Here is a 24,548-nt window from a genome sequence, read left to right as displayed (position 1 = left end):
GTCTTAAATCATAGAAAATTGACCAATCAACTACGACCCCACGACTCCTAATGTATATGTATAATATATCATATCATATAGACCTCGCATTTGTGTTTACTTGAGACTGAGAGAAAAATTGAACAAAACAGGCATATTTTTGCTATTTGATGTCGTTTTATTTTCGAAAAGAAAAAATGCGATGCAAGCAAAAAAATATGTGCTGTGTACGGAGAGGATGCCATAACCGAACACATATGCCATAGTTTGCAAAGGTGATACTACATTCGTGCTGGTGATACTACATTCGAAAATGAGAAGATTTATGCACGAGGAATTATAATATGTGAAAAATGATTTTAAAAAATGATAAAAGGTTATAGAAAACAACAGCCATTATATTACTGACTAAAACTGCTTTTATAAATTATTTCAATTTTAAACTAAAAGTATAGCATTACTCTTCTTCTAATAATCCAATATAAAAATAACAATTAATGCATTCTTTAAGGTCATAGAAACAAGAAATAAATAAAACTGTGATTAATTATTGTAAAAAAAATTAATTTAATCAATTCTTTTTGGGCGAAAATATAATGTTAATCAAGAGATATAATTAAAAGCAGATAAAGTTGTTAAAAATCAAATAATTATGTCTCGGAGTAATTCAAAAAGGGAAAAATCTAATTTAAAAAAAATTTACGTAATTTTAAAAATGAGAAAAAAGAACGAACTTAAAATATATACAATTAGTTAAGTAGTAAAATTACAGAAAATGTGTAGAAAAATTATGATATACCTATGTGTTTAAAACGATAAGTGACCCCGTATCAGTTAAAATTATAAATACTAAATGAACAATAAAAGCTAAAGCAATAACATCATAAAGATCTGAAAGAATTTCGATTAATTGTTTATTATTATTTTAGATATTACGGAAATATAAAATTTATAATCTATAATTGGCAAGTTAATGTAAAATATTTGAATAAACATCATCAAATAATGCAGTGTCTTTATTAAAATAGATACCATTTTTTTCTTCAATAAAAATCATTTTAAAGATAAGTCATTCATAAAAATTGGTTTCATAGTCGAGAGTTCTCGTTTCTTGGTCAAAACTGTGATTTAAATTTAAAATCGAAATACTCGATGACGACAGAATGTTTTTCTTCTGAGTAAAACGGTCTTCTAATTTAAAATTATTCATGTTGTTCCTTTAACCTCATTTTAAGCAGTCTTTTTATGTGTTGTACTTGTATACACGCGAGATATATACATATTGTATATATTATATGAAATAGGAGATATTTGTTGTTACAAGTACGCTAATATTTTATTTATGTTTCTTAAACAAATGATAGACGAGGACAAAGATTCACAACTGAGTCGTACCAGTTACGGTTCAAGCATGCTATTACTTTATTCTGAGTATTAGAAAACTTCGCATTTGTATAGACTTACAAATAATGAAATTCAAACAGTATGCTGCGATGTATACCAGAAGTCACAGTGTGAAGTGTTGAATATATTCGCAAATAAGATAATATTTTTAGCGTAAATATACTTCTTGTTTCAAATATCTAATACCTACATTTGTATCGCATAATGCATCTCACAACAAATAACTTTTGAGATTTCGAGGTACTATTTTCTATTTTATTTTTAAAAATAAAGAAAAGTTACCAATATATTGACATAAATTTTCTAAAGTGACACTTCCTTACTTCTCATAAAAACTAATCTTTACAATTTATTAATACTGATAAAAACATAATCTGTTTAGATGATTAAGAAAATAAAAACTCCTAATTTTTTCAATTATAACTGGTTGAATTTTTATCCTCAATTCGCAATTCTCAATCTGCATTGCGTAATTTCGATGGAATGTATAATTCCAACGAAAAATTCCGAGCAGTATTATAAAATATTGCTACAGAGTATCAATACGAAATATTTTCTAGTTCATATCCAAAGTTTTGTTTTTAAAAACTTTGTTTAAAAAATATAGTCCAACTAAAAATAGAGTGATAATGTACGTAAACAGTCAAGCGCAATGTGGAAAGGTGGCTCAATGATAAACAAAACATAAATAGAAATAACGAAAAATGTCATTCGCAAAAGTCATATATTTTAAAAAAAGAGCAAAGTAAATATTTCGGTCGTTTTGATCATTCTCAGTACATAAAAATCAATTATATAAAGAATGCGCAATATAAAATAATGATAATCGCTGGATATTAACAATAAAAACGTAAAAATTAGGAGTATGCTTTTTAGTCAAAAAATAAAATTTTTTCATCCGTATTCTTATTGTACACTTATAGATTAGTTATGTTCTTTAAAATTGTTTGGAAATTCATCTCTCAAAAATTTAACGTATTTTTATTATTAATATTTTTCAATATCGATTCCTAATACTGGCAGTACTCGATTTGTTAATTAGAATTCCATAATTGATCTCGTCTAAAGTACGAAATTCGGTAACTCTGTATAAATTGATATGTGTATACACATCCAACGATTATCATTGTTTTATATTGCACATTCTTTGTATAATTGATTTCTATATACTGAGAATGGTCAAGACTTGGTCAAAACGTTTATTTTTCTCTTCTTTTAATATATAACTTTTGCGGATGACATCTTGTGTTGTGGATGCATTTCTATTTATGTTTTGATAATGTACGTGATAACGTATCAGTGACTCTCCTCTCTTTATGTTCCTTGGGTAAATCTACGGATGAGATACGTCCTCATAAAAAAGGAAACGATTATTCACCATATAAGAAAAAAAACATACAAAAAAGAAGATTTTTGCAATTATCTCTAAAATTGTACGTGTTATGAAAAAAATGTTTACATAAAAAATATTTAACATCATGTTTTCTACAAAAAAAGGTCCTATACGTAATTGGCATATATTGAACACTTCAGCCTATAGATATCTAGATTGCTGACACGTGAAAAACAGATGTGTCAACAAATCGTCATCTTAACTGTGAAAAAGTTCGACATATACGCGTTGCACACGCAGATAAGATAAAGATAACAAACATTTTATCTCATTTTAACTCTATGATACAGTTAAATGCGCATGTGCGAAAACTTACTGTTAACATGGCCATACAAGACTATAGTGGTGAGAGAGAAAGGACATCAGCGATATAAATATTTTATGCTTCAGTTGCTGTGTGAAAAACACTGGTTTTTATTCAATTGAGTTACCTTACATCTAACTTTGAAATTAGACCCATTCGACGCGTTCATGAATTTATATTATTTCTACGCGAAGCTGATTCCATATAGGTTTCCAAGTTTCCACACAAAATGAGGTTTATTTTGGAAATAAATTAGATTTATGGGGAATGAGGGGAGCCCTTCGAACACATACATATGTATTATACTTTGCTATTGCAGAAGGTTCCCTTTTTTCTCTCCCTTTCTTCTCACTTTTCCCACCTCTCTTTCTTTTTTCTTCTCTCTCTTTCTTCTCCTTTCCCCGTACCACGCGGACGTAGCTCATTCGAAGATTTGCTGTCTCTTGTAAAACTGTAATGTTTTATTTCAACGTGCACTTCCAATTTTTGACAATATATGTTTAAAAGTGTATATAACATATTTGTTAGAAAAATACTGGGTACATTAACGTGTATAGAGGAGTAGCAGTGGACACTTGCTTCTTTAAATTTTAATAAAGAGATACATCATAAAAATCATTTTTACCATAAAGAATTAAACTATTACCCAAATTGTGGCTCACAAGTTACTCGGCGAGAAATTTGTTGAAGATTCTTGAAAGCTGATTTTAATACTTATTGTTAGGTTTATTTTAATACAGAATTTAGTAAAATTTAGATCATCTTTTAAATATTCTGCTGAGTCCAAAATTGAAAAGTGATGATCAGAGATTTGAAAAAAATAATATTTCTAAATACTAAAAAATATGAAATATTTTCAAATATTCACAATTCTTCGCGAAGAAATTAATAATCGTGGTTAAATGTGTGTGCATATACTTTTTAGTCCGGATCTACAATAGATGTTTTAAACTTTAAGTCGTAAGAAATTGACCATTAAAGTCGAATACGAGGAGATTAATATCGACCGTATTTCGTTCCGGGCTAAACAACGTATAAATTGATCGCATTATTTAACAAATTTTTTACATTAAAACACTTATTGTATATTTAATCCACATTATCTAATCTATAAGTATAATAAATCTATAATAGCAATCTATAAGTATAATAAATCGCACTTAATACATTTTTGATAAAAATCGCTACGCTTATAGGTACTCTGATGTGTGTATTATTTCAACTAAATCATTTCGTACACGCACGTATGGACCATTTAGTATTTTAGAGTTTACAAACTCCAGAAAATTTAATATCAAAATAGTTTTGGAACTTTTTCGTCTGCTCTATGTCACGTTTATAAAGTTTCATTTATTATTAACATGACATAAAAATTCATGCATTTAAGGAAATCCTAAAATCGTCTGTATTACCAACTAAACACATATATGTATAATAATATATTCGTACAATAATTTATATATTATATAACAATTATTTTTTTCTCTTTTACAAATTTGAAAATCCTTTTCCAGGATTAAATAATAGATGCGCATTAATACGTACTTGTGAGGTGATAGGAATGGTTCATGTCAAGAATTTTGAAATTAATATCCTTTTATCATTTCTTAATCTAATATAGCGCTCCAGAGTTGTCACATCGTGATAACATTAATTTTATATAAAAGCTGTGCCACCTATATTTACGAAAAAGTGGTCCACTTTTAGTAGACTAGTAGTTTACATAAAGAAATATCGTGGAGTTCTTATTTAAAATTGAACTTAGACGTCTAATTGAAACGTAACTGTTATACGCAAAAATTAAATAGTCAATGTGTAAATGCTATTTATAATATGACTAATTATCTTTAGGATTTCTTAAAAATTGTCACGGTACAATTTAACGAAGCAAATTATTGTTATTGCATTTCAAATTTTTCCGTGTCACGCGTCTTGACGCAAACATCAGTACGATATGCATATCAGTACGAATTGATATATTGAAGCATAAAAATTATCGCAGCTGTCTGTCTGCCAGTGCCGTGCTCGGCATGTATGCGACCTGAAATTATAAAGTATCTGGAAATGCCGCTCGAATAAAATAATAATAATTTCCTCAGAAAAAATCGCAATAATCGCGTACTTTAATTACAGAGTCGGGCATTTCTTCACAAGATGTTTCCATTTGACGCAATGTCGGATTCCGCGAATCGTTTTACTTTTCCACTACCGAGATCAATAGTGGAACAGTCTGCGTAGGTAGGATATGTTATAGGATATCTACGCTCTGTTTAGTCAGTCGAGTTGCAACTTTCAAGGCAGCAAGTCGTAGTGCTAGTGGCGACTGTCGCGAGATACGTATACGTACAATATACGTCCCGCGAGACACGAAATGTCACTCGTTGCACGAGTGATGCAACCTATCGAGACATGTAATTTCGTAACAACTCGCAATCGGCTGCAAAAATGTATTTTGCACCATAGTGAAACGTCAAGGACGTGGCAACGAAAAAGTATTCATTCACGGCGTGATAGGACCAATCGAAATTAATCCGAGGGAAACGCAAGGTACAAATTACCGAATCGAAAATCGCGTCGTGTAACACGAGTTAAATTGCACGTAAATGCGATCTCGACCGCGACTTATAATAGCGATGAGATTATGCAACGCGATGGCTCGACAACCTTCAGCGCTCCATTTAACTGCTTTTCGTCATCCGCTATCATTAGTCACATCGTTTCGATCAATGTTACTCCGAAAAAAAAACTTACGCTAATGCTAATTATTAGCTAATTACGTGTGTGCTAAAGTACAAAATGACAGCGTAATCTATCAATGTTATGTCGGTATCTAACGAATTGACACACTACGAGAATCATGACCTCAAACGGCCAGTATGGAATCTACTACACTCGTGACATGATGTCTATGAAAAAAGTTGGTGATGGTATTAGTCACGCCAGTAAACTGAAACTCAATTGATCAAATATAATTACGGCAAATGGCATTGAATTGTCCATGAATTCTGAGAGAGTAAAGAAATGCGTATAAAAAGTTTTCTTTTGACGGAATATATTTACTTTACAATTAAATTAATATACTAAAGTATAAATGTTGCTCATTTCAGAAATTTTGTATATACTATTTTATAGCGTAGCAACAATAATTTAAAAATAAACTTGGTAATTGCGATAAAATTATCGAAACGGAAAACACGTTCTCAAGTATGCAATGTATAATCACGCATGTAATTAAAACTAATAAAAAATTAAATAAAATATATAATGTATTATGTGTATATATATATATATATGTGTGTGTATTGTTGCAGCATTTATAATATTTGCAATTGTTCTAATTTACTTGTAATTACAATAAATTAAAATGAGATTTGTCCTATTTTAATTATGCGACTGACAAATAATTTTGTTTACGCTTTTAACAAATAAGCAGGGTAGAGCGTAAAATTAATCATTAACTATTTAATTCTCTGCGTTCATCATTTTAACCGCCTTCCGGCTTGATGCAGTCCTCATTATTGTCAATTAGGATTAAACGGTTCAGTTGTGTATTTGCCTACAATATTAACTCACTTACTGAGTATTAAATATATGATCGATACGTCCATATAATAAATAAATAATAATAATAAAATTTTACGTAAAACAAATATCCGTCACATATAAGGGCAAAAGTAATGAAAGACAAAATAACAATTAATCTTGACATTAAAAAATTTACAGAAAGAATAATCTTGCTAATGTATCTAAAAATTTAGATAGATATAGATTTAAAAATAATTTTGTTGGACTAACAAAATAATTGTATAGGAAACTCACAAACATGAAAAAACATTCTATAAAAAATGTAACATTCTACCAAATAGTACAAATAAATCAAATAGTATGAATATTCTATACAATGAAACAAATTATTTTCAAATATGTATCTAATAGTTGAATTTTTAGATACTTGAGCGAAATCATTCTTTCCTTATATTTAGTATTTGATACATTATACATTTGCGTGTATATACTCTCTGTACCGTTATTCTTTCATGTATTTAATAATTTATTAATTCATTTATTCGTACCTAGCTTTTCATCACTCATAGTTCACTGCGTATTAATCAATTAGTCCATTAGCTATCTTGCTTGTCTTAAATGTCTACTTAAAATGCTACGTACTGCATGCAACGCAACTGCGATGAGAGATTAAAGCACGTTCTACGTTGCAAGTAGAGAAAAAGACCATTCATGTTGGATATCATAAGAGAGCAATTTTTAATCAAACGAAACCTCGTGTTCACGTTCCCCCACCGTTCTGATACCCGCCTACAGACAAAGTGAACGGATAGAACATCTATCCCAAAAGAACATCAAACGTTTACGATCTTTTGAAAGAACTCGATTATTCATCCATGAAAATTTCGCCTGTTTCATCGAGCGCTTTCATCCCAAGAGTCGTGGCGAATTAATCGCCCGTCCTCTCGCACTAGTTGCATTTGATATCTCCTTGAAGCTTAGAATACCTTCAACATTTTGCTTTTATTCTATCACCTGCTTTCTACCTTTCCAATTACGTATGTATGTACAATATGAAAAATTACATGTTTCCAATATTTTGATTATCAATATGACTGTTCTTATCTCGTGTGACTCTTCTTAGTAATCAGGAATTTATTTTTATATATTTTTCTATTTATATTATCATTGCCGACAAAACACAAAACAAAAAAAGATAATTCATCATAAATCTTATCACAAATTTATTATACAATATATACTTTAATTTGATACAAATATGTTCTAATTTTGTTTTATACAGATTACGCGAAATTGAAGAAGAATTCTCTTGGACTTTGAAGCGTCATAACAGAAATACTAATTGGAGATAAATGTAAAGCTGATCCTCCCACATGCACGAAATGATACAATCTATTATAAAACATGTGAAACGTTTCTTCTAGAATTGCAATACATTGAAAATCTGCTACGTATTTCTATAAAGAGATAAAATCTCTTATTTTGTTGAATATAAATATATGTGTATATATGATACCTCGGTATAAGACACATATAATCAAGCATTTTAATCATTAATAAATAGAAATACTATCAAATACTAAAATAATTATCTTGCCTATATATGTCGTCCTTATTTACTATATGTATTATAAATATTAAAATCAGGCAATCTGCAGATTATATATAATGAAAAACCGCAACTTTACGTAAGAACGAAATAAGCCAATTTTGCATATCTATACATACGTATGTAGAAATCGATGGAAACTCAAGACTATTAAACTGATTCGTTTCACGAATGATGATCTTCCTTTCTTTTGTCTTCTAATTGCCACACACAACTAACGTATTTGATTACCACATACATATATACGTGCCTCATTCCTACAACGTGAGTAATACGCCAGTCAGTTTTTCCGAGGTGATAGCCGACGCTGGAAAAAGTGGAAACAAGTTTTTCTCTCACAACTCTCGTCTTCCACACGGAGAACAAATTGTATTTATGACTTTATATTTATTTATCATAACCACATCCGCATCATCATTACAAGGAATCTTTTCTGTAATTGAAACGTCCAGTTATTTTCCACAATCTTTACCACCGCCAATGTTCAAAGATCGTTCACACTATAAACTTTTGTTGTAGAATAGCAGTAGATATACGTGAAACAATAGAAATAAAAAAATCTCATTAAACGCCATTGTGCAAACAAGGTTTAATAAATTATGCAAAGGCATTCGCAACATCTATGTGTGGTATAACTTGGAAATTTATTTTGGCGAGTGCTGCCTATCTAATACGGCGATATTATTTAATTTTATTAGAAATGCAGACAGTATTATATCTTCAGAAGAATATTTCTAAAACAATGAAGAAGAAATCATATCTCTTCATCGGCCTAATTGTAGTAACGGTCTTGACAATCTGCCTCTACTTCTCAGCCACTTATGGTGATTTTGAAATTCACAACATGTTTCTGAAAATGATTCGTGATAAAGATTATTTTGTAAATGCAATCGATAGGGCAAAAACATACAGAGAGAAAGGCGTAAAGACTATTCTTTTATGGAATACGTTCTTTGGCGATGAGAACTTTTATTTCGGAAAAGGAGACATTTTCCGCGATTGTCCTTTCGATAAGTGCAAAGTCTTTAACGATCGGAACTATTTGAATGTGGAAGATTATGACGCGATTCTTTTCCATGGTAACGAAATGAATGACTATGAAATACCACAGAAGAGGAAGACGACGCAATTTTACGTCTACGTTAATTTGGAAAGTCCAGCCAATCGAAAAGTGCATCAAAAATATCAGAAAAGCTTTTTCAACTTCACAATGACATACCGTCTTGATAGTGACATACTCTGGGCTTATATTATCATAGAAGATGTAAAAAGTGGCGAATTCGTTGCACCTTCAAAGGATGTTGATTGGAGCGCTTTTCAAAATCATTTAAGTAATACATTTTTTGTTTACATTGTATATCCACTTTTTCTTTATTCAATCTTTATTCAATCATTTAATCTACTTGTGCAATATGCATGATTTTTATGCAAAATATAATTTTCCTACCATGAAACAAATAACTCCTATGTCTACAAACTGTCTCAATAACAAATTCTCGGGTGGTCAAGCTTCTCACCATGTAAAGCTACCTCCTCGAGTATGCGAGACCTAATCAGTTTTCGCAAATGCAGGGGATGCGGTTGAAGTGCCATCTGCGATATTGGACATGATCAGAGGTAAAAGCAAGCCAGTATCTTGGTTGGTAAGCAACTGCTATGCCAAAAGTGGCCGACTGGAATATGTGGAAGAACTGTCGAAACACATAGACGTCGATATTTATGGCAGGTGCGGCGAATTTAACTGTGACCAGTACTGCTTTAGAGATGTAATCGAGGCCGACTACTTCTTCTACTTATCTTTCGAGAATTCTTTCTGCGACGATTACGTGACGGAGAAGCTGATGAATCCACTCAGGTAATAATTCGACTTCAGATAACGAGAAATCGTTATCGATAACCAGTCAAGACAAAGACAGACAATCTAACTAATATCTGCGAGGTTTTTCTTAATTGTATGCGCAAGTAGTTCTTAGGCATTCTTAGTAAATGCATAATGCCATCATGAAAACTGATGGTTAGATTTAAAAAAGGGCGTCGAGTGACCCACCACTCGGTGCGATTGATCCGATCTATAGATCTGAATTCAATCCCACCTGCGCCCACACGCGATTTTTCGCGTGTAAGGAGCGAAAAATTGCTTCATCTGGTAGGTCCTCTATATGAAAGTATACTGAAGAAGGCAACGGAAAACCACTTCGGTTTATTTGATTCCTAGGATATCATTATGGCGAAGAAATCATGGCCAAATTAATCGCCAACGTCCGAGGAATCGGATATAAGGCACATGAAAAAGAAGATTCAAAAAAGGAAATATTTTTGAACATTAAAAAAAATTAACAAGATTGCCATAGACCGGGAAAAAAGTCAATAGAAAATTTTAAAAAGTTTGGAATTTTGAAATTTGCTCACAATTCTCTTAAAATGCTTCTAGTCCAAATAATTGTTATGATTTTTTTATGTATTATAACAATTTGTTCGTCAACATACGTTAAAAACTCGTGCACATTAAACGATTTTAATAAAATAATTACAATTTATATGTATTTTATTCAGTATTTTTATTCGATCGCTCTTTTTTTCATCATAACTGCATTTTTTCCAATACTAATTAATTTTTTGTTGGCTCGAATTTGCATTCAAAATTTTATTATGCTATTAAGCTTCTTTTACGTCATTCTTAATAATATAGGTTAATTTTTCTATACAAGCCTTGATTCTAAATATTAAAATTTACATATTTCATATTGGTCAGACGTCCTAAAATCCATGTTTTGAAATAACAAAGTACTAAAGAAGAAGAGTTACAATTGTTGTGTGTAAATTCAGTATGTCTAGATTAGTCATATTAATTCTACTTTACAAAGAATTTTCTCTTCTCTAACTATAAACAAAAAATATTGTAACAAAAATACTAGTTAAATATCGTATTATAAATTATATAAATATAGAGCTACAATAATATACATTATAGAAATTAATAATATCTTAATTATATACACAAAAGCCAAAAATTACACTCATCTACAAAATATTACATCACGACTGCGATGTCCTATATTTTTCTTTCCTGACGATAACGGAATGAACAAACTAAGCAATCAAACTAATATGTATGTTAGTTTGATTGCTCAATTTGTTAATTATATATAATTAGACAAACAGTTTGCATGACTTACTATAGTATTATCTGTTGAAGTCACTGTTTAATTCTATATTATACCTACAAACAGCGAGTAGGTCATAATAGATAAGAGGCTACAAGGTTCAGGTATCTCATGTAAAAAATATCATTTTTAAAATTTTTTCTAAATTATCTCTATTTCACCTTCTTTGAATTGTTATTACTTTACAAACACTTTTTTCAAAACGAGCATATTGCAGATGTTTTCTTAAAAAAAAAAAAAAGATTATTAACATTTGATCGACATTTTCTAACAATCGTATTATTCGTATGCAATCAAGTGTAGAACCTATTCAAATTGTGCGCAGATCCACTGACTGCTGCGTTACGCATTGACGTTTAATGCAAATGCAATGAGCATAAAGTTGACATCAAAATTCTACGATTGTCTGGAATTGAAATATTATCATCGCGGTGATAGAATCGATACAGCAACACGTCAATAAGTGAATCGAATTTATTGCTATTTGCGGATTGTGCAAAGTACAAATGGTAACGATAACGCCATGCGCTGGTGTTTCTTTCCCGTTTTTGTTCACACGAGCTCGACAAAGCACAATGTGAACAATGCTTTGGTGATCGTTAAATATGTCCGTTTATCATTTGATATTATGAATCATCCAATTTTACGGGCATACATCCAATATCTGATGACAAATATATTTTGATGTACATAGGCTACACATTAAAAGACATCTGCCCTTGTCATTTACACGCGTGTAACCAAGGGTGTGTACTTATTGTACCAATCCAATCCAATCGAAGACAAAAAATTACCAAGTGCATCAAGGAGAATCTAAAGTCGTCTGTATTACCGAATAACTTTTGTATAACAAATAATATCTTTTTCCTCTCTTTTACAGATTTAAAAAAATTCTTTTCTAGAATTAAAGTGTACGCATTAATTAATATATGTCTGTAAGTTGGAGCTTATGCTCAAAAATATCAAAAAAATTTCAAAATTGAAACCTTTACTACTTCTTAGTCAAACATAGCGCTTTAGAGCTGTCACATCATTTTCATATAAAAGCTGTGCAATCTGTATTTACAAAAGAGTAATTGACGTACTAATAGTTTGCACAAAGAAACAACGTGGAGTTCTTAGAATTAAACTTGGAATTTATGTGAATGTGTACATGAGATATTGATGTGGTAATATGTAGTGATGTGTTAGTGACTCGCAAATCGTCTGTGTATATGTTCTACTTACACTATGACTAATCGTCTTCAAAATTCCTTTAAATATTTGTCAAAGCAATATTTCTTATTAATCATTTTTAGTAATTTATACCTATTAAGTAGCTGTGTTTACCAGAAAAATTATAATTTAGTAATAATTTATTTAGATCTCAGAAACAATATCTTTTCTTTATAAATAAATAATTTTTATTTTTTAAATAATGGTTAATTAATGTATACAGATAGGTATACAACAGTATTGAATACGGAAAGTTAATCGTATCTATATATTGTTTATTTCAATTTTGCATGATTCATCGGTTTGCTTAATTATCATATCTTTCTATACAGTTCCACAAGAATAATCGAAACTGCAGGGAAATAATATCAACTAAATAACCAATAATGGGATCTTCTTATCGATATATTCTTGCAGGTATAATGTCGTCCCGGTGGTTTACGGAAGCGCCAACTATAGTCAGTTCGCACCACCGAATTCCTACGTAAATGCTTTAGACTTCGAGAGTCCGAAGGAGCTTGCCGCGTACTTGAAATATCTCTCTCAGGATCTACAGCGATATCAAAGCTTCTTACAATGGAAGAAATATTATCAAGTCAAAGGAGGGACAAAGCGGGCCGTTTGTACCCTTTGCGAAGTGCTGCATAAGCAGAAAATGCCGAAACTGTATACGGATTTATCCGATTGGTATGCCAAAGATAAATGTACTATCCAGACGTTTCTGGAAAATGGTACCGATAAATACGCAACGAAACGTACGATAATGAATTACAAACAGAAGCAAAAAGGCTATAAAATTGAAACATAAAAACGTTAATAATGTATTCAAATAAAGTATTTAAAAGGAAAATATCCTGGAACCAATTATACTTAAATGTTAATTGTAAATTTACATCATTCTGAATATTAAAAAACAAATATATTATATATAAGAGGTAAAAATAATAATTACATTTTTTTATTACGTTAGTTTCAACTTCTATATTATTGATCAGAATCGTGATATAAATACTTTTCGAATCCATCTTGTTGTTACTAAATTGAATAGGACTTTGCGGAAATGTATCAGTAGTAAATCTGATTTATCTTAGTTTCAGAAACTCTGATTTGAATACATAGTTGAGTTTCTATACGTGATGATAAGATATCTTCATCTATTATCCTATTATGTATATTGAATGTTTCTAAATCTTTAACAAGGTGAACGATGCAGCTTCGACGTTTGACTTATATACCTACATCACTGATAGGTCATTAGGCTGAGGATATGTAGTACATCGATATATCCACTATTTGCTTGATTAGTTAAGATCAAAGCGGCCAAGCTTCATCGCCCTAACACTACTATACTCCGAGAGTTCGATGAAAAGACAGATATGTGATTTACTGATTGCTTCACATCCGTAGAGGAAATCAGCTTTTGAAAATTATTAAAAATTCTAACGGTAATGTACATTGTACTAGACTGAATAAATATAAAACATATTTTTATATAAAAGACTGATGTTAATCTTATCAAGAATTATTTACCAAGAAAGAATGTTCTCGTAATATTTTATTCAATATTTCTTTAATATTACTTCTCTACGGTCAATATATACGTGTAAATATAAGTTATATTTATAAAACCTACTTTCATCTTCCTAAGTACGTAAAAAGTTAAATGTGTAGTAAATGAAAATAATAGTTTATTTGTAAGTATTATTTAAACTAAAACTTCTATTCTTATTTAATATTAAAATGACAAGTGTCCAAGCGCATGAAATAATGTAAATATGTAATAGGTCTATTTTTTATTCCTGCACTAGACTGCAGTAGAATTTTTTTTACTTTAATCAAATATCAAATATATATATATATATATATATATATATATATTCTATTTTAATTTCCAAAAGTGCACATTACAGTTCAGCTATAAACAATAGACCTTATAAAAGGAGACCATTGTGTTCATAATTTATAATTACAAGTAAAACCAAATATTCGTTAGTGCAATCAGTGGCAGTCGTTAATACATTTAATCAATAATAATTACTAATACATCATTATTTTGTGTGAATGTGTGCGAGCATACGCACACACTTATACTCGTGAAATAAGACTTATGCTATGCATTTTTTGTGTGTAGCACAAAATTTGCTCGTATATGTTTTTTTAAAGCTTTTTTATATTTTCAGTACAGTGTTAATTGTGTTAAAAATTTCAGTTAACAATTAGATGTAGTATAAAGAAAAATTAGAAGATTGAAACTATTAGCATAGCTACAAAGAAAATGCCTTATCATAATTTATGAAAGTTACCTAAGAAACAAACTTATTATAATTAAAATAAAATAGAAAACATAAAATATTTATAAAATATTTAATTTTATACAACTCATAGAGTTTATATGATACTTTCATAAAAGAGCTTCTATTTTACAAAAAAGCTTTTAAATAAAATATGTATAATATTAAAATTAATTATTTTATAAACAATATTTAGGAAATCAAATTGTAATGTCTACAATATTGTTTCTTATAAACGCGCTTTATGATTCTAACGTAAATTTGCGCATAATGATAGTTTTGATAAGTATTATCGTTCCAAATATATCGTCCTCCTACTTTATATCTGGAGGCGTGAGCTATTAATTAAAGAAGAATCGTTCCAAATATAGTAAGTTAAATACGACGAGAGACAGAGAGAAAGAGAGAGAGAGGGAGAGAGAGAAAGAGAGCTTGTATATAATTATAAACTAAAAATGTTTTAGTTCTTTTTTTCAAATCGACATATAAAAACATTTTCAGCATTCCAGTTCAATTTTAGAAACAAATTTTGACTAACACTCTTTTACTTATTGATCCATAGTCATAAATGCTTTGATTGTTTGACACTTTATATGAAAGATGGTTTCACACTCGGAAGAGAAACTTCGCTAAGAAACGAGATTAAATAAGCTCACTCTTGCTGTTTCAAGTTTCTTTCTCTTAATGAAAAAAGCTTCTATTCCTATTAATTTCTGTCTATATGTATGGCACTCAATTAAATTGTAATTTATTAGGTCCAATTTTATTCTATCAATTTTATAGTTACTTTGTTACTAAAGTTTCAACGATATTTCTCAATTGACATACTGTATAAAGCAAAATACTACGCTTGCATTATCACCGAATTTTTAATGTATAAATATTATCAAAATGTATTTTGTATAGAATTAAATAAAACTTATTGACAAAGAGAACGTACCGCATCTATATTTTATTTCAAAATGTAATTTTATATTCTCATTTAATATTTTTGTTATTTAGTTTTTATTGCTGCAAAAGTTACTACACCAGCTTGTAATATTCTGTTTCCGTGATCATTATGTATAAAAGTACATATTATTTTACACATAAATCCGTGCACGGATATCAAAGCACGATATCCTACGTGTTAAAGGGAAGAGGAGAGAAAACTCCTCATAAAATTCTATCAGACAAGCGAATGCCTCCGGCGAGTCATCTCAGACTTATGCGGGAGACTCTTAACGAAGGAAACTTCGCTTCCTTTGTACGTCCGTCTGCACGATAAGCAATCGAATTGCAATAAACCGGACCAAGATGTCTCAAGTTACCGAGATAGATATTACCAATGATAGTTGTGTTAAAGTTACGAGAATCGCAAAAGTACTACGTAGTACGCCGCGCCGCGCCGCGCCGCTCGATAGACGGTTACACGCCACGGCACCAGCTCGCATTGTAAAAGTACTTGGGTGCAACTTCGAGCGTCGAACAACCATTCCAGTAGGTTGTAACAACCTCAAAGTCCTCCTCAAAGTTCATCGTGGCGGCAATTTCTTGTCGCTGGTACCGTAAACTCATAGTCTCTTCCTTTCTCTCTTCGTCTCTCTTTCACTGTATATTTATACAAGACACGATAATGTTCAGCGAGTCACGCGTTAATAGCAGAATCAATTTCCTTTGCATCAAAAATTAAAACCCCAATCAAATTTCGGCGAATTTTAAATTCGGGACTGCAGATAATGGTTTGTATATGCATACTTACACTGTAAAAAGAATTCATGTAAAATTATAACACACAATTAGTAATAATTTTAAAATCCATTACAGTGTGCATTTATATATGTAAAATTATTGTACAATTAACTTACAAATAAAATTATCATCAATATGTATAATTATTCTTTTCTTACAATTAGTAAGAAGTTTCTTCAACAAAGACTAACAAAGACTCAGTGTTAGTCGAAACGTATTATGTAATGCATTTTATGTATGTTCTTTCATGAGAGTAAATGTTAATTAACTATTCTTACACTTGTTTTCCTCGCTTTTAGTAGTTTCTATTTATCTATTTATTATCGCTGTGCAAGCTTTATTCTCCTTTTTTTAAATAAAATTATTTTTTTATAATAATTAAACAATTTACAAAAGAAAATTTACAATTGAACGGATAATAAATGAGGAAACAGCAAATATACAAGTCAGGCGCGGTACTTGTGTGCGATAATATGTCAAGACAAATCAATTGAAAATCATAAATATGATTAATCAAATCATATTATGCTTCGCCATTCTTTCAATCATCTTCAGCGAGGTGATTACAAGTTGTGTATATCCAGGATAAGTATTTGAAACATGTATTTAAATACATTTTGTATTTTGGATTTATAAATACATTTAAATTAGATAAAAATTTTTTTATACGCGAAAACCGCATTATTGTCGACTCAACCTAGCGTTATGTCTCAGCATTTATATTTCTTATTAAAGCTCTTTCTTGCCAACGTCGATTAAATTAACTGACGACGGTTACAAGGTTGCCAACGAGAGAACTATAAACAACTAATTATACACGGTCTTTTTGGCTCCACCAATTGATGCCACGCTCAGCCAACCGAGTGTCAATTGGCAAGTAGAGGGGCAAATTGCTCATGGCCAAAAGCCCATCACTGCCGCTGCACGTAGCGAGTTATTAGAGTATCTTTACAAGTTTATAACCACGGAGTAATAGAAAGGAGTAAAATCTTTTTGTTCTGAAAACGGTTTCCAATTTTTTTTCGCCAGTAGAAATACTGTTATAGCTGAAGACCTGACCGTCTTTCGTAACGCGAATATTTAAATTGCAAAAATCGAAGATAATTGCTCAATTTAGACACATCCTCTTAAAAATCAATGAAATTATTCTCGTTCGACGCGTTTTTGTTCAAAACGTACTAATTTGACAAAAGTTTAGATAGAAATCATTATAGTCTAAAAGCAAGATCTTTCCAGTTCTAGTCTCACTTACTATATATGTTCTCATATCCCTCTATATCATCGGCATGACAGATTTCCTAAATCTGAATAGTCGTCAACTTTAACGATTATTTTATTCTTAAATGCTATTTGCTTTAATTTAAGTATGAAATAATTTCTTCAATTATAAATGTTCACTGGCATCAACATTGAATATATTTGAGCAGAGTATACTTTATTTTTTAAATTGTGTATTCTTATTTCTAATATTATTATATAGTTCTAATGAACTCAATTGCATTATTCAAAAACTATTTATTCACCGGTAGGCGATAACAGTGCGGTAACATTTATATAAGGACCCATCAGTAATAATAGTAATGCTGATTTTACGAAATCTTAAGTTTTAACCAGTTTTAATTTAAATAGATGACTGATTTTTCGCATCTACGAGTATGCATGTACAATGAGTCATTTAGCTCGACTAAAGAAAGAATAAAGTTGAATTTGGTCAGTCTTAAAAAAATCGGTAGTTTTAGTCGTATAAACTGGCTGTTGGCCAACTTCACCGATAAGAGAGACTTAGACTACCGACTATCACTCGCTCACTGTAGAATCAGCTTAATATCAAAATGTGAAAGTTCATGGATGTAGTGCCGTAGTGCATGATGGTTTAGATGACTGATGATGATTTTGTAAGTGAAGTGTTGCTTTCATGGCTCATGCCTCCAAATGTGGTTCGAACTTTAAGGGTGGGTGAAATATTCAGTTCATCCTAATGTTTCTGTCAGTTGTATTGCAAATAGAGATGCGACCAGATAATCGACTTTGTCACAGCAACGCGAAGAAGCAATTGTTTATGCAGACGGATCTACTATCCATAGGTAAGTGGATGAGATGAGCAATGATTAATGAATCCACCGCAGCAGATTTACTTGTGTACGCGAGCAACCATGTCGCTGTAACAAGGTTGATCGTCTGTTCGCATTCTTATTTACAATATGGCTAACGGAGATATTGGACGAACGAGCATTTCCGAGTTATGATTCAGATTTTTCTTGAGAGCTTGTGTCCCCTGTACATTAAAAGGCCCATAAATGTAGCACCTTATTTACAAAGCTATCACCACTTACTGCATTTGTTTCTGTCACCTTATTAATGTTAATGGAAAGCATACTGAAGCTTCGAAATAAATTGACGAAAGGTGTTATTAAAGAAAAAATAGTACTAATACAAGCACATATTAGTGTTAAACAAGTGCAACTCTCTGTTTTTAATTGAAATAAAATTTGTTTTTCATTAAGAATCTGGAAACACGATAGTGTCTCGTATCTTTTACTTTGTTTTAAGAATAATTTATTCTTAATCGAAGACTGTTTATTCTTGGCGCTAATCTGAGCGTAAAATATTCTTGGCTTAAGGTATATTTGCATTTCATTAAGAATTCATTTTTTAATAAAATATACAGGGTTAATAAACAAAATTGTCAGTACTTAGTAGGTATAATAAATGTTGAGCATTTACAATTTAATTAATTAATACAAAAGTCAGTGAATAGATATATTAAAACAAAAATGTAAAGATTATTTATAGTCACTGAGTATTATAAGCATTTCATTTATTGTAAAACGATTAACGCTTAAATCAAACTTTACCCTGACTCGTATTTGTCGTTTTCTCATTTATTATTTGTTTAATTTGCAAATCCTATTTACTTTTTATTGATAACTGAAGTCAATTAACCGTTATTGAAATAATCTCAAGTGCTCGCAATTCGTTGACTTATGTAGCAGATTTATATTTAGACTCGATTTATATATACGGTATTAGGAATCGAGAGGAGATGAGACTGTTTTCCGTAGTGTGCATAATGGCAATGATTGATTGATTGTATGCAGATTCCACTGTTATTTGACAACGCATATCATACAGCTATTCGGCGCAGAGCGATATGCAGCATGGGAAAATAGAAACTGCATTATAACGGACCGTAAAGCGCGCGTCAACAATGATCAAACGTTGAATATAATGTTTAGCTTCCGATATTGCTTATTAGAACGAGCAAGCTCCAGGCTAAAGAGTACACGATCCAATTTCACATCGGCTTATTTTGCATGATACTTATACAAAGTAATTAAATATACCTACAGCTTTGTTTTTCTCGTATGTTTATTGTCGTTTTCTTTAAATTAATTTATCAGCCTAATTACACGAACAATTTGAACAAAGATTTATTGTTATATGAAATATATAAATATTTATATGCATATTGTATAAATTGTATCATTATTACATTTATTATCTCATGTACACGGTTTCTTATATTTTTTACTGTACATATAATGCAACAATATATACGTATGTTGAATTTTTAATTTGATATTTTCCTGTTTAACTGACCCAAAGTTCTTTCATTAATTTTCTATTAAATAATCTATTTATTCAATATTATATTGTCATATTTTAATGTGTATTTATATAGTTTCTTGAAAAAAAATACATTAACATATATACGATCTTGTAAATATTGCAAATTCTACTTGTAAACAAAATCATCAGTTTGAAACGAAAAGATTCAGTCAATGCATATTAATGTATAATCTGAATCTTGCTTTATTATTTCGAATAAAAAGTGCGCATCACAATTTTACGCCGGATAATTATTATACAAATTTCGGATGCGATCAATTTTATTCGCATTAATATATTATTACGAGATAAAACGTTAGCAATTAAGTGAGTGCAATGATATGGCTGTGATAATTATGGATTGCAGTCACTTTATGCAGCTTGCTCGTGTGTAACATAATTAGGATATAACCGCAAAAAGTAGGCAAAAACGACACATTCATTGATTAATGATGGTTGTTCGATCGCGTTATATATATTTATTTACAGATCATCGAAAAGACAATGCATCATCACGTTGTAATTTAATGGTACGTCTGTACTCTATAACGCTATTTCCCTCTCCAAATACGTTATTTCATTCGGTAATATCACTCATCATTAATATTCATGCGATCCTAAACTATGTTCGACAAATAACAATGTTATAACATGATAAATCTTAATTCAATTTTATGATACATGCATTCTTAATTCTTTTTAATCACGAAGTCTAAATCAGAATGATTATGTAGGACGTTAAAATTGGTTTTTAGAATGTCAAAGCTTTTTGTAGTATTATACGAATATCCCACAGTGACATAATAGACAAATACCTCTACTTTCATGTTCTATATGTACAATTTAGATACGTTACGATAACAATACCTACGAACGAATCGTTTTCACGAGGAAAACTTTGTTTCCGATCTCTTATGACGAGAAATTCCATGGCACAATCCTCGGTAAAGTGTTAACGCCGTGAGCGATAAATACGAGGGTTGAAAGCGGAAAAGCAACGACTCGAATCGAGTCGGATGGATATAAAAAGAAATTACTGACCTCTCAGACGCACTTGGACCTCCAAACGGCACTAGCACTCACGCTCTCTTTCTCCCTTCCTTATAGTTTCCGTCTTGCTTTCTTTCTTGCACGATACTCGCCATTTCTGTTACCTATTCTCTCTTTTATACCGGGTTTATCTCCTATACTTCTTCCTTCTTTTCCCGAGACTGCACCGGCTATTTCCCGATTCCGCCGCTCCACACTCGTAACTTGAATTATAGATGTCCCTTACAGTCTGTCGCAACTCACAGTACTGCCTTCGTTTCCGATTCAGCAAAGATAATATGCTTGAGCCATTATTTGCATATGTGATCGCAAACGGGAATACTATCACAAATTTGATTCTTTGCTACAAAACCAAAGTATTCATATAGAATTCGTTTATAATTATTGAGAAGCAATAACTATACTACGTATATCCTACACAGAGGAAGAATGATTTTACCGATATTTAAAAAATGTATCTAGGTACAGATCTGAAAATAATTTTGTTGGACCTTAAGATACACCGTTGGAAAATTCACATAATACATGTGTATGAATCGTGCATAATTGAGTTTCAAAAGAAGGAAGTGTTGATTGACTATACTGCGATTAACTACACCATCATAACGACTACAGTAGATCTTGTGTTAAATTGGTCAATTAGTAACCAAGACAATTGGATACCACTCTAAAAAAAGGATCATCAAAATTCGGTGAAAAATGTATATAACAAAAATTGTATATAACGATTCGTTACTGTTTGGGTATAAACAATAATGATAACAAATCAGTAACGAACAATGGTATAACTAGTTACTTTTATAAAGTAACCCTTTTAACTCTCTGATTAAAATTAATAATAATGGCAGAGTAAATAGTGAAAAGACCGTACTTATAAAATATGTTACACGTATACACTGAAAAAATCTTAATTTTAAAGAAATATTTCTTTGGAATTAAGATTTTTTTCAGTGTACAGGGAACAGCACATAAGAATATGATAAGTCAATAATCTTGCAAAAAGTGCAATATAATAACAAGTCGTTAAAAAGGCGTTTAAAGAATAATCCCTCATGAGAGTATTCACTTAAGATAAAGCAATTTATCTAAACTTCCGTTTACTGCTGAACGAAGCAAAATAAAATCGGCGACAACAGCGGCAGAAATCTTTTATGTGACTCAATACACAATAATCCCGGCATACACCGGAGAATTGATTCAAATTAAACAGTAGGAGAAACACGGAGTACGCGCACATCCGTTGCAATTAATCAAATTATTAAGCCTGGCTGGATTGCAACTGGCACGCGTTGTTGTTTCACGAATATTCGAGTCTAACGATAACGATATAAACACATAATAGGTCCTCCCATGGTGCATACCATAGAGCGCGTGTCCAAATTATTTCTCAGGATGCAAATTGATTCGCTAATATCTCCGCGCCGCTGGCATTGCATAATTATTCTTAGCGAATTATGTGAGATAATTTATTGCCGTTGACAAAATTATAATGATGTTACGCTGAATATGGTAGAATAAATGTTGAATTTACATCGATAAGTGAAAATGGCGCTGAAACAAAGCGCACGGCAGAGCCGACGCGGCGGAAGGCATCTTAAAAACATTATTAACTTTAATATTGTGTCGACGGAGTGCAGATAAACTGCAACATCTTCAATCAAGTATTATGCCGCGCACGAAGACGGGGCAGTAAACTTTATAAATTCAGCACGCAACTCTCTCGCGGCGTGTTGTCTGTTTTGCGCGTGCCAAAGTTGTATATCACGTTGAATATTTCGGGCAAATTGATATTTATAGTACCCACGTGCGTTAGTTCCGAATTGAATTTGCGCATAAATGCTGAAAATTTCTCGGTTCCGCATGTTCTCCATTTCGCGTAAGCGCAGCTGCATAACGCATATGTTGTGTTTTATTCTGCTGAGCCTAAACATACTTGGCATTCATACATATTGGAAAATTATAACGCATCGGAATGCATGTATGTATTAGCAAAAGGATTATTTTAATTAGATTGATGTGTGTCAATAACAATAATATGTCAGTAATTATCCTGCGATGTTGTATTAGTGATAGAAATAAATGGGAGAGAAACAGATAACAAATCATGAAGTTTACGTAACCCACAAGGAAAGAATGGTTTTGTTGAAGTATTAAAAAATTTAATTAAATACAGATTTTAAAACAACTTCTTCAACTAATTCAACCATTGGAGGTGAGTTAATTCGATATGATTATTTATTTTACATGTTTTGTATGAAAGTAATACACTTTGAAATATACACTTGAAAGTTAAAAATAACAAAATGTTATTTTAATTATGAATTCGTTTTAAATTGTTTCTAATATTTTTAACAATGCAAAATATCAAAACCTTTTGCAGTATTATTGTCACACTTGAACCTCTTACATAATAATTTTTGATGCAAAATTATTTTTAGATATAGTACAACAAAATCGCTCTTTCCAACTTGCAATAATATGAAAGAAAATATTTGAAGATTTAGATATAAATATTTGAATTATTTTAAAAAATATATACCATTTATAAATTCTAATTATATTTCTCAATTATATTAAAACGACACAACTTATAATACCTCACTTCATACACACGACAGCTTGGTAAGGCAAGGTTTAGTTTGACTTGCCAGATGGGACTTGTTAATAGGTATTTAGGATAAAGAATGAACTCGTAGAACAGACGAGTAATAGATGAAGAGGAACGAGGGTGACAGTGAGCTGTTCACGATGCGTCTTCGCGCATTTGCGAAATTGCCAGTAGCAGAAGCTTTCGAGAATACGACGTGTCTGTACCCCGACGACGTGCGCGTCCTACGAGTTGCATCTGCAACAGATAGGAGACACTTTAGCCGATACCTTGCGCCAAGTCGCTGACGTCTCAGGGATCGATCTGTACCTTTGGAAACGTTATTTCTGCGCTCGTGACGCAGAAGTGCGACGAAAATAGTAATCTGCACTTAATATCGACGCCAGAAGAATCGAGATATCGAAATACTATTAATTGCGTTATAAGATCTCCATTTTACCATTTGCTTAATTAGATAACTTCAAAAGGGATTCGGAGATAATTCTATGACAGCTAACACGTCTGATTGTATTATAACATTAAATGCAAAATATATTTTCAATATTTTATGCATAATTAAATTTTGAGAAGTATATATAGAAGTAGAATACCTACTTTTTTTTTGGAGCAATTCGTTTCACGAGTTAAGTCCATTGCGATTCATATTCTGCAAATTTGGCATAAATT

At 31.1% G+C, this 24,548-nt stretch overlaps 2 protein-coding genes and 1 long non-coding RNA gene across 4 annotated transcripts in view; 2 read left to right on the top strand and 1 right to left on the bottom strand.

Moving 5' to 3' along the window:
• The window catches only part of LOC108781364 (lachesin), a 283,152-nt gene that overhangs the window by 99,420 nt on the left and 159,184 nt on the right, over nucleotides 1-24,548 (bottom strand). The gene's annotated exons all lie outside the window — the stretch shown is intronic.
• On the top strand, nucleotides 5,373-8,386 carry LOC108781365 (uncharacterized). The gene is made up of 2 exons (XR_001940939.1): nucleotides 5,373-5,627; nucleotides 7,888-8,386. It is a non-coding gene; the product is annotated as an uncharacterized LOC108781365 (long non-coding RNA).
• Nucleotides 8,802-14,033, top strand: FucTC (alpha-(1,3)-fucosyltransferase C). Of its 2 annotated transcripts, XM_018549320.1 has the most exons (4): nucleotides 8,802-9,545; nucleotides 9,787-10,069; nucleotides 13,011-13,280; nucleotides 13,794-14,033. In XM_018549320.1, exons 1-4 carry the CDS (start codon nucleotides 8,837-8,839, stop codon nucleotides 13,795-13,797), a joined length of 1,266 nt encoding a protein of 421 aa, XP_018404822.1. In that variant the 5' UTR covers nucleotides 8,802-8,836; the 3' UTR covers nucleotides 13,798-14,033. The 2 variants fall into 2 exon arrangements, with proteins under 2 accessions (XP_018404822.1, XP_018404821.1); XM_018549319.1 differs by lacking the exon at nucleotides 13,794-14,033 and having other exon boundaries at nucleotides 13,011-13,432.

This window comes from Cyphomyrmex costatus, unplaced genomic scaffold (assembly GCF_001594065.2).
Source record: "Cyphomyrmex costatus isolate MS0001 unplaced genomic scaffold, Ccosl1.0 scaffold8, whole genome shotgun sequence".
Taxonomy (NCBI): domain Eukaryota; kingdom Metazoa; phylum Arthropoda; class Insecta; order Hymenoptera; family Formicidae; genus Cyphomyrmex; species Cyphomyrmex costatus.
This window is presented reverse-complemented; position numbering and strand designations above follow the sequence as displayed.